The sequence below is a fragment of the Emydura macquarii genome, unplaced genomic scaffold (genome assembly GCF_026122565.2).
Source record: "Emydura macquarii macquarii isolate MOO-44397 ecotype Brisbane River unplaced genomic scaffold, CSIRO-AGI_Emac_v2 contig_1027, whole genome shotgun sequence".
Classification (NCBI taxonomy): domain Eukaryota; kingdom Metazoa; phylum Chordata; order Testudines; family Chelidae; genus Emydura; species Emydura macquarii.
In genome coordinates this window covers 18,911,508-18,923,812 of record NW_027131164.1, presented here as the reverse complement: position 1 = coordinate 18,923,812, position 12,305 = coordinate 18,911,508, and the positions used below count along the sequence as shown (strand labels likewise).

The window sequence follows — 12,305 nt, the reverse complement described above, 5'->3', positions numbered from 1 at the left end:
AAACATACATGGATTTAACATCACACAAATAATAAAATCAAATCACAAAGATTGCACTAAGATATCTGTTTTGTTTTCACATAAATGCTTTATTTTTATTTCTTTCCTAAACTCTGTTTCTTAAACAATTATATTGCTATATTTTGCTTGATTTTAAAAAGCACATAGCCCCAGATGCATATTCTTTCTGCATCTGTATGATCTGATAGACTGCGTTTACTGATTCTCATTTATTCTGTACAGGCTCCATCATCACCTTCCTCACCCATAGCTAATGAACCAAAATATGAGAAGCGCTGGCTCGACACCTTATCAGTCCCTCTGTCGATGGCTCGAATCTCAAGGTACAAAGCTGGAACAGATAAATTAAGGTTTGTAATATGAAAGGGGAAGAACTGGGTTAACTAACTACACCTACTTTTTTTTACTGTGAAGGTGTTGGCTGTGGAAGACATCTTTTACTCGAGAGGTGAAAAATTTTTGTTCATATTATTGTACAAAACCATGCAGCCTATTTTCTTTTGAGATTTATAACATGCATCGGAGGACTGTTGAAGACAGAAAAAATAAAAAAGGACAATCAATATAGCTCCTAATAATACATTCATATTTTATTTGTGGGATTCATTTGCCATTGTCAACTAACTAGTTCAGAGTTTGAGCTTGATTTTATTTCAATTATTTTTTCAAAGATATTACAATTCACTCACTGTGTTTAAAAAATGGAATACTTAAGAAAATCTAAGTTTGAATGTTTCCTGTATTCACCCTCTTCATAAAAAAATATATTGTAACATAGTAGTCATTATGCCACACACCATGGCCATTTGGAAATATGTACTGATAGCAGAGATTGATCTCAGATAATTTTGCTGTGAAAGTACAGATACCTATCACATGTGCTTAAGGAGAATGTCTGTTAGCTGTAAAAATGGCCTCTGACACATAGCTGAACAGCTCTAATTCTGACTATCCAGATGAGGGCAATAGCGCATACAATTTGGCTCCTTACAACATATTGAAAGTTGTCATTTTCATGTGTAGCATCCTCTTCCCTATAGAGCACTAAATTGTAGTTAAAAAAACGGCTGTTCTTCCAAAGTTCAGCTCCCTTATAATGATATTTGTTTATGTGCAAGTAGTCCTCCTTAACAGACTACCTTAAATATATGGGATGGCAGCAACATTTATCCTGGGTGCAGGAAAATATACAAGACAAAAGGAATGGGGTTTAATTAGGCTGCAACATTATTAAATAACACATGTGGGAGCAATCTGCCACTAACTCATCCACTGCAGCTGATCCTTCCTATAGTATCTCATAGATGGGCAGAGTGGTGTCGTGCTAAACCTTTTATTAGGAACAGATCTATGTACAGAAATGAGGTAACAAACTTTCTGTAACTGTAGCCTGTGACTTGCCCTGTCCTGGGCTCCTTTGGTTCTACTACCAACAGGAATTGTGTCAAAGAAAAGCCAAAGACTGTATGAAGAATGTACAGGAAATGTGGCATCAGAATCCTAGAGGATTTACTCCATAGCACACTTCCTCTGGTGAAGGAAGCTCTCCACCCCTCCATTCCACCTGGTCCCAACACCGTTGCTGGGATTCCACTGTCTTTCCTTCATATAATGGTTAAGGGGATGGGGAAATGGAGCCACCTTCTTGCTATACTATACATTGAGTCCCAATACCATTCCCTACTTTCTTTAGGAGATGCCTTCTAATCTGCTTCCAATTTTGATTGATCAGGGAACCATCCCCTTCCCTCACTCACATGGCTTGGGTACCTGCACTGGGCACCTGCCATTGGGGACACCAGCAATTTACTTGGCTGCCTTCCCCACCCCTATCTCTGTCACATTCTCAAGTTAACAATTCCTTCCCATAGCAGCCACAATCATATCTGTGCCCAGTTGAAGAAGTGCACCACCTCTTCCTTAAATAACTCAGGTATTGGCTATGCAATTACACAATGGACAGTCATCAAACTTTCCCACTCACATGATTAAACCAACAGCCTTCCCTCTCTTGTCTTTGTCAACCCATGAAGACCCAGTGGCTCCCTTGCCAGATCTTCCCTTGCAGCATCCCAGGCAGGGTTACAATTACCCTCAGAAAAAGACCTAGTTCTACCCCTAACCTCTTTGTCCTAATCTTTAACTCCACCCCTTCACTAAACCCCCAAATTGTGTTCCCCCAGGTGTATGATGATCGATTCATGTGACTCTTATGTCACGAATGTAAGAAGGGCATGTGCTGACTCCAGAGAGTGCCTCTCCATCCATGCCAACTCAGAGCCATGTATCTGCTGAGGCTAAGCTGTGAACTTCCAGGGGGAACTGGCCACCAACCTTTGGGTCAAATGCACAATATTGTGCCCACACATCCAATCACCAACTCTTGTGACTGCTCTCTTGATCGTGACGGAAGAGATAAACAGAAATAGTTTAGGATATTTATACCACTGAATTCTCCTCCTTAAAAAAAGGGGTCTCAAATTTTGCCCACCTCATACTGAGTGACTTGAAGAACTGGATTGGCAGTTACCAGAATGGATTACTGCCTGGTTTTTACTTCAGAATCAGCTCTTGCTCCTGACCTCATCCTTGCTGGTAGTCACATCAACTAGGATGGGAAAGAAATCTCAGAAGGTTATGTCTTTAACTTCCTTCATGTAGATCCAATCACCACCATTTGCCTTGGTGGAACCCCCAGATTTGATATCTCCCAGTGTAGCCAAATTAGCTTTCAGGCCTGATTCTGGCATCAAATCTTCCCTTCAAAAGTAGCCTCATGGCACTGATTTAGGAACTGTCCAATAATTAGTAAATCCTCAATCTCTTATTTGCCATTAATAATAAATTGGCTCTGCTATGTCTGAAGAGGCAGCTGACTGCCAATTGCAAAATACTCTGTCATGAGGGCACAACCCAGAGTGTGAAATCTGAAGATGGCTCGAGCTTGTAGTTCAAAAGTAATATTCTTGGATATCCCGGGCCTCTCCGCCAACTCCCACAATCCTGACAATTTATTAGCAGTGAATACAGATAACCCATCTCGGTGTCCTATTCAGTCTCCAAACAAGTCAACCTAGTGTGGGGAGGGAGAGAAGGCGGGATTCTGTGTTTCTTTTGTTAGCAATATTCCTAACATGAAATAAAGCCAACAGGCTTGTATGCTCTCTTGAATCCATCCTTGTTACAAATAAAAATGTATCCAGGAGGCCAACCCCATGTAAGTCACAAACCCAATTTTCATGCCACTGTCTGCTCTGACACTACTGATCCTTTAGAGGCTAAGCAGTATCATAAGCATCCATGGCCTAGGCCTGTCAAAAATAACTTGACCAATTAAAACCAACAGATTAAAGTCTGAAGGGGATTAGGAATAGCCACTGTGAACCAGTCCTCGCTAGCTCCTCCTTTTCAATAGCATCAAACATAAGCTTCTTATGTTGTCTTCATATTCATAGAATCATAGAATATTAGAGTTGGAAGGGACCTCAGGAGGTCATCTAGTCCAACCCCCTGCTCAAAGCAGGACTAACCTCAGCTATATCATCCCAGCCAGGGCTTTGTCAAGCCGCAGCTTAAAAACCTCTAAGGATGGAGATTCCACCACCTCCCTAGGTAACCTATTCCAGTGCTGCACCACCCTCCTAGTAAAAAACTTTTTCCTAATGTCCAACCTAGACCTCCCGCCCTGCAACTTGAGACCGTTGCTCCTTGTTCTGTCATCTGCCACCACTGAGAACAGCCTAGCCCCATCCTCCCTGGAACCCCCTTTCAGGTAGTTAAAGGCCGCTATCAAATCCCCCCTCACTCTTCTCTTTTGCAGACTAAAGAAGCCTAGTTCCCTCAGCCTCTCCTCATAAGTCCTGTGCTCCAGCCCCCTAATCATTTTTGTTGCCTTCCGCTGCACTCTCTCCAACTTGTCCACATCCTTCTTGTAGTGGGGGGCCCAAAACTGGACACAATATTCTAAATGCGGCCTCACCAATGCTGAATAGAGGGGAATAATCACTTCCCGTGACCTGCTGGCAATGCCCCTCCTAATGCAGCCCAATATGCCATTAGCCTTCTTGACAACCAGGGCACACTGCTGACTCATATCCAGCTTTTTATCCACTGTTACCCCCAGGTCCTTTTCTGCAGAACTGCTGCCCAGTTCATCGGTCCCCAGTCTATAGCTGCGCATGGGATTCTTCCTTCCTAAGTGGAGGACTCTGCACTTATCTTTGTTGAACCTCATTAGATTTCTTTTGGCCCAATCCTCCAGTTTGTTTAGGTCACTCTGTATCCTATCCCTACCTTCCATGGTATCTACCACTCCCCCCATCTTAGTGTCGTCTGCAAACTTGCTGAGGATGCAGTCTACCCCATCCTCCAGATCATTAATAAAGATGTTGAACAAAACCGGCCCCAGGACCGACCCCTGGGGAACTCTGCTTGTGACCGGTTGCCAGCTAGACATGGAGCCATTGATCACTACTCGTTGAGCCCTATGCTCTAGCCAGTTCTCTATCCATTTTATAATCCATTCATCCAACCCATACTTCTTTAACTTGCAGATAAGAATACTGTGAGAGACCGTATCAAAAGCTTTGCTAAAGTCAAGGTATATCACGTCCACCGCCTTCCCTACATCCACAGAGCCAGTCACCTCATCATAGAAAGCAATCAGGTTGGTCAGGCATGACTTTCCTTTGGTGAATCCGTGTTGACTGTTCCTGATCACCTTCCTCTCTTCCAAGTGCCTTAAAATGGATTCCTTAAGGACCTGCTCCATGATTTTTCCAGGGATTGAGGTGAGGCTGACTGGTCTGTAGTTCCCTGGATCCTCTTTCCTCCCTTTTTTGAAGATGGGCACTATATTTGCTTTTTTCCAGTGCTCAGGGACCTCCCCCTGTTGCCACGAGCTTTCAAAGATAATAGCCAATGGCTCTGAAATCACCTCAGCCAACTCCCTCAGCACCCTCGGGTGCATTGCATCCGGCCCCATGGACTTGTGAATGTCCAATCCTTCTAAATAGTCTTGAACCCGTTCCTTCAGCACTGCGGGATGTTCGCCTCCTTCCCATTCTGTGCCACCCAGTACGGCAGTCTGGGAGCTGATCTTGTCTGTGAAGACAGAGGCAAAAAAGGCATTGAGTACCTCAGCTTTCTCCACATCCTCCATCACTAGGTCGCCTCCCTCATTCTCTAAGGGGCCCACACTTTCCCGAACCTTCCTCTTGTTGGCAACATGCCTGTAGAAACCCTTCTTGTTCCCCTTCACTTCCTTTGCTAGCTGCAACTCCAATTGCGCTTTGGCCTTCCTGATTTCATTCCTGCACGTTCGAGCAGTGTTTATATACTCCTCCCTAGTCATCTGACCAAGCTTCCACTTCTTGTAAGCTTCTTTTTTGTGTTTAAGTTCGCCAAGGACATCTTTGTTAAGCCAAGTTGGACGCCTACCATATTTGCTATTCTTTCTGCACATCGGGATGGTTTGCTCTTGTGCCCTCAATAAGATCTCTTTAAAATACAGCCAGCTCTCTTGGGTTCCTTTCCCCCTCATATTAGCCTCCCAGGGAATCCTTCCCATCAGTTCCCTGAGGGAGTCAAAGTCCGCTTTTCTGAAGTCCATGGTCCGTATCCTGCTGTTCTCCTTTCTTCCTTTCGTCAGGATCCTGAACTCGACCATCTCATGGTCACTGCTGCCTAGGTTGCCACCCACTTCTACTTCCCCTACCAAACCTTCCCTGTTTGTGAGCAGCAGATCAAGAGAAGCTCGGCCCCTACTTGGTTGCTCCAGCACTTGCACCAGGAAATTGTCAGCGACACTCTCCAAAAACTTCCTGGATTGTTTGTGCTCTGCTGTATTGCTCTTCCATCAGATGTCAGGGCGATTGAAGTCTCCCATGAGAATCAGGCCCTGTGAACTGGAAACTTTCCCTAGTTGAGTAAAGAAAGCCTCATCTACCTCATCCTCCTGGTCCTCCACCATGACATCACGCTTATTGTTCTTGCTTCTAAGCTTAACCCAGAGACTCTCAACTGGCTTATCTCCAGTTTCATAGTTTCAACATTGTTCACAGCCTATTCCCACCCTACCTATCATTTCTTATCGAGATGTCCATCATCCACTTAAATTTTCAAACCAGCATCTTCATGCTTTCTCTTGTGCTTCCCCTCATGCATGGAAGGAGATGCCCATAACACCCAAAAAGCTGCCTCATTATTCACCTTCAAAACTCCTCCTGAAAACTCTCCTTTGCTGTGAAGTCCACACAAATCTTGACAATGGTTAGGCCTGAGACCACTGCCTATCTTGTCATATCAGTGTCTCCTTGTACTTCATCAGTCTATCTATATCCATCCATTGCTTGTCTTGTACTTAGATTGTAAACTGTTTGGGTCCAAGATCTTCTTTTTGTTCTGTTTGTACATTGCGGAGCACAATGGTATCCTGGTCCATGACTAAGGCTTCTGAGTGTTGTGGTAATATAAACAAATAGTAATAGTAATGTATACAGTAGAGTGAAGGAAGAATAACAGAGAGATCATTATTCATTTGAGTCTTCCCCATTATTCACTAACTTCCTCAGATTAAGGTAGTGGTTTAAGTGATATTCCCCAGGTATCATTCTGACACCCACATCAAAAGAGAGAGGCTTGCAAATCCATGATCCTGAAAAGTCCTGCAATATTTTTTTTTCAATCTTCTCTTTGTATGGCAGATGTAGATGTAGAGCAGCAGCTATAATTTTACACTCAGATGGTTAAGCCAGATACATCTCTTATTGTGCAATGTTAACCCTTTAAGGACTACAAAGTTTGAAATAATTCTACTAAATCTGTCCCTTTTATATGATATCTTTAGTCCTAACTTGTCATGATAATTCCACAGGTGTACCCATAGCATCTGGAGCTGCAAATGAGGACATTCCTGCATTCTATACTCATGCAACTGTTCCTTGGTCTAGATGGAAAGCACCCAGTTGACTCTTGCCCTGTTCTAATGGAGTCCCCTGGGGTTTGGGGCAAATGTGTGCATAAAGGGTATTTGCATAAATTTCAGTTTTTTTCTTCAGTGGTGGCACAGCATAGTTACATGCTAAAATCAATCCTTCTTTTGGGTGTGTATGAGCCAATATACTTATGCTGCACCCTTCCATACAACCAGTCAGTCACAATGTTGTCCCCACCCCTCTATTTCCCTTCTTCAAGTCCATGAGAAGGGGAGGGAGGTGCAATTCTTATATATACCAAGGGTTTTACTTTCCCTTCTGGTGCACTTCTGAGGCTATAGTAAGGAGGGGACACATTTTAAATCTGTTTCTGTAGAGAGGAAAACAGTGAAGAAATTTGTGTTGAGAGAGATTTAGAACTCCACCCTTAATGAGCCATATGCAGAAGAACTAACTTCTGTCCCTATGTCTGCCACGGACTTCCTTCCTATGTGACCCTAAGCAAATCACTTAAGCTAAAATTTTGGCAGGTGGTCAGTAGTGTGGGTTCCTCATTTCCTGTGTGCCTGACTTGAGGCATCTTGGGCCTGAACACCCTAACTGTAGGTGAAGTCAATAAGAAATGTGACTGCTCAGTAACATTTTCAGTAAGGCAGCATAGTTTGAAGGAATGAGTACATGGTGGGAGTCAGGAGACAGAGTTCTAATCTTGACTTTGCCACTGTTTCATTGTGTGACCTTGAGCAAATCACTCATGACATCCATAGAGTGGGGATAATAATAACTCATCTCCCAGGCAAGCCGTGAACATACGTTAATTAATGTTTGTTACATATGCAATTACTATAGTGATGAGTTTCAAAGAAAAGACTACAAGGGAATGAATAATTCTGTATTCAGAATTTGGATGCAATATATAAGGGATCAGATGGGGCCGCACACTGAATGATGACGATGAAAAGAATTGTTGAACAATTGCCTCCTTCCTTGAGCATAAGGGCTGGGCCCTGAGGAAAAAATAGCATATGATCATGTATTAAAGTTATCATAAAGCAAAAGGGGGAGGAATTAAGTTGCTCAGGCAACCAACATTCTAGAATGACTTAACTTTCAAGTGCTTGACTTTGCAACCTAAATTATCTTCTTTTAACATAGTTCTATGCAATTTTACAATGTACACACATTTTATCAGATATTTTATTAAACCATGTACACAAGTCTACTCCCCACGCACATATATATGTGATTATACTCACATATGCAATACAAGACATTTTAACAAATTTATTGCTTGTGTAGGAAAGTATGGCCATCCAACATCTTGACAGATGAAAGGAAACACAACAAAGCCAGTCAGTCAGTGGTTCTTGGCAGTAGTGTGGGAGAAAAGCCCAATGCACAACGGGCAGACCTTCCCACAGTGGCTACAGGTCCACTTGCCAGATGGAGGTTGGAGCACACTTGGCTATATGGGCCTCAGCCTGGCTCTCTGATGGACTCTCTGTGACGATCAGCCATAACCCGGCTTCTCCAGATTGAGCAGCTGTAGCAGGGCTCTCCCAGTTGTCAGTGGGAATGCTGAATTTCTTAAGACCCTGCTTGACCACTCGGAGTTTGGTGTTCCTCTGCATCACAGGTAGTTCTTGAGTTGGCCAAAGAGCACACCAAAAACCAAATATAATAATATGAAGAAATATTTTTATAAGCAAGGGACAAAACAAATCATTGGCAGGAATTCTCAAAATATTTCCCTATAGGAGGTTAAAAGACCTTCAGTATTTAGTAGGCTATTTAAAAGATTTGTCTTGCTTTAATTGTTCCTGCTGGTCTGATGCTGTTTTGAAAAGCCTTTTTGACATTCTTTACATCTTTTCTCAGGGATGAGAAAAAAAATTGCTTTGTACAGCACCAAACGTTATCTGTGCTGAACAAGTGAGAAATGATGATAAGAGTAAGAGGCAATGTAAGAAGTCACATCTTACATGTCTTACAAATCTTTGAGATATTCTGTTTCTTACTTGTGTATTTGCTCTGCCATACAAACTATTATGAACAGGGCAGAAGTCAGTCCAGCTGTTCTTGCTGTCTGCCTGTTATACCAACTTGAAATGGCCTTGCTGACCTTATTTGTTTTTTTTCTTTACCGTGATTGTTGACACTATGCTGTATTTTCAACTTTTTCTCTATCTTGCTGTAAATAAGCTTTTTCAAGCATTTCAGACAGGTGTCTGAACAAAACTGAGATTGTCTGTCATAAGGTTATAAACTATATGAAACTTTACTCAACTTCATCTTTGTTGTTCCCTTATAATGTCTTACAAAGAACATCATATCAGTGGTTTGACATTATTGATTATAATACTGTGCTGACCCTTCTTGAATTCTGTTTGTATCAGACATGTTTTACACTGGTACAGTCATCTACCATGAGAGATGCAGTGTTGCCTAATGTATAGCACACTGGACTAGGACTTAGGAAATATCGGCTCTTCCCAGTCGTGGCATTGGCTTGCTGGGTGACCATGGAAAAGTCACATCACCTTTGTGCCTCAGTTTCCCCATCTTTTACATGGGGATAATGATACTTACCTCCTTTGTAGAGCACTTTGAGATCTACTGATGAAAATTGCTGTATGAGATTATGTATTATTATTATTGCACCATATCTGTTTACTCTGTCTGCTGAACAAGATTCTAGTACAATTTTAGTGTGATTGAATCAGAAGTCTCCTCTTGGTCTATGCCAGATCGTAAGTAACTTAGTATTGACATTGCTTAGTTTTAATAAGAAAGCTGATCATTTCAGTGCTTATTTGTGTCACTAGATGGCACATTCCTGTTTGGTTGTTAATTACTCCTTTTGACTATAATTAAAGTGTAGTACTACTCAGGACTCAGAAGCGTCACAGTATAAAATGGTGGCATCTTATTCATCAAAACTCTTCTTTCTGTTTATCCTGACTCAGAATGGCTTGTTTTAATGAAAAAATATCATTTTCCAGTCTATTTTGCTTCTGTCAGCACTGCAGAGTCTAATAGAGCTAAGAGAATTAAGTGGATGCTGTTCTTTATTGTGCATCAGCATAACAGATTTAAATTAACTGCAGAGGTTGGGATTCCCAAATGTGTTCATAGTAAGCACTATCTGAAAATAACTGAAATTAAAGATGAGAAATGTACTAGGTGAGTTTGTATCTCCCCCAGTCAGTGCAAGGTTATTGCCAACCATATATATGTATGTATCCTAGCAAGCTGTTACTGTTTTCTCTAAAGATACTGCATTGGCTGGATTTCTTCCTCAGCACTTAAGGATTTTGGCTCTTTTTCATCCTTCAACCTTCCTGTTAGAGTTGGGAAATGAAACATTATTTTCCACGACTGACTTTCTGGTCATGACATTTGTAGCATTCCCCTCTGCAATTTAGACTAGTATATCACTGTCTCACCCCAATCCCCCCACTCCTGGGGCCCGTCTTGCACTTTCCATGCTGTGTGAACCCCCAATCCTAGGTCAGCCCACGCACAGCACTCTGCAAGTAAGCAGTCCCTGACCTAGTGAATGAGTGCTTCTGGTCAGCCGCTCATGGAATTATGCAATGATGTGGCCCTCAGCCAACATCCCCAGTCCCAAATCGCAATTTGGGAACTGCCGTTTTACAGAGTTCAGTGCTGCTCTCTGGACTATGCAAACTCATTGATTAGTCAATTTATCAAAGAAATTTATATGCGCCAGTTCTGTCACTCTAAACAAAGCCTCTACACACACCCAAACCACAAGCACTGCTTTAAATAAAACAAACAAGTATATTAAATACAGAAAGGTTTTAAGTGATTATAAGCCTGAAGAATATAAATCAGATTTGATCACAAAGAAATAAAAGCAAATCTCATTCTAAACTGAATGTAACACTTTCAATAGCCATACAATCTTAGATGGTTCTTATCACAGGCCAGCTGACTTCTTCAGCCAGGTCCTCCCCCGTGTACAGTCTTTCAGTTGCTTGGTGTTATCTTGTAGATGGACTGCAAGAGAGAGATCAAAAGACAAATTTTTTTCCACTTTTAAAATGTTCCTGCACCCATTTATGTTGCCTCACCCTACCCCTTTCAGGGTAAGGTAACAAAATATTCATGCATGGTTTTCTCCACATCCTGAGTCGATGAACATCCCCTGATCAGATACTTAGGCCAGTCCATTGTTCCTGTATGCATGTCTCAGCGAGGTGTGAACTCTCACTCTGTTTTGTGTTTGCCTGAATCTATTCAAGCCATGTGAGACACACATTTGAGAATATTACGTAGCAGAGCTTCATAACCACGCATGTGACATTGAAAGAAGCATACTTCCATAACAATAATGTTCAGTATGTCATGAACATTCCAAAAACACCTTACATGACATACCTTGTATTAAACAATACACAGTTACACTATAATGGTGAACATGAATGATACACAAAGCATGTCATAAGGGTGTACAAGGGATGCATTGTGTCACAACATCCATATGCAAGAATAGGTACAACTCACAGTGAATGGTGTTGTATGATTTGAATTGGCTGCCTGTTGATTTCTGCATCTTGTTCAAGCTATTGTTTTCTAACCTATAAAGTTCTAAAGAACTTGGTACCCACCTACTTCAGAGACCAGCTGGGTTTGAATTTGTTGATCTGCAAATGATTTTCTGTAGCCTTTAGAGAGAAAACATGATGGTGATTTTTTAAATACATTCTTCAGTTGACGTGTGAAAAGGATAAGCTACAGAAGTAGTTGGTTTTGTAAGAATTGTGGTATGTACAATTTTGTGATAAGTGCCTAGAGTATGACATATGTGCCTTTCAGTACGAATATATTAAAATAAGTAAATCTTTCTATCACAGTTTAACAAGGTGTTCTCAGTCTTACAAGGAAGATTTATGGCTTTTCACAATCCTATTGAATCAGCATGACATCCAGGACTCATAGTTCTCAGGGATTATGTGACTGCAGGCTACCAAATAAAAATTCTCTTGCTGAGAAGAGGAAGCAGGATATCTAAAGTAGGTCCTGTTCCCAAGAGAAAAGGCTCAACCTATTGTGGGTCTTTCCACACACAGAGAGAGAGTGTGATTGATTGATTCCTGGCTACTATAAACTGTCCTGCCAGCTCAGAGGGAAATCAAAGCACAGCGGTGAGGGAAAACTGAGGCAGTCATTGCATCACAATGGGACAGAATAAGATCTCCATGCTGAACTACTGATTTTCGGAAGGTTAGAGAGTACTTTGCTTCCTATTTGGAATCAAGGAAGTGAAGCAGAACATTTCTGATCCACAGAGGGATTGGGAAATTGCTTTGTATGCGACACCTA

The 12,305-nt window shown here is 41.8% G+C and overlaps 1 protein-coding gene across 1 annotated transcript in view; it reads left to right on the top strand.

The window, feature by feature from the left end:
- Nucleotides 1-12,305, top strand: part of SNTG2 (syntrophin gamma 2) — a 429,181-nt gene that overhangs the window by 298,665 nt on the left and 118,211 nt on the right. Inside the window, exon 9 of the mRNA XM_067544886.1 lies at nucleotides 244-371. Within this exon, the coding sequence (XP_067400987.1) occupies nucleotides 244-371 (128 nt within the window). The remainder of the gene's footprint in view (nucleotides 1-243; nucleotides 372-12,305) is intronic.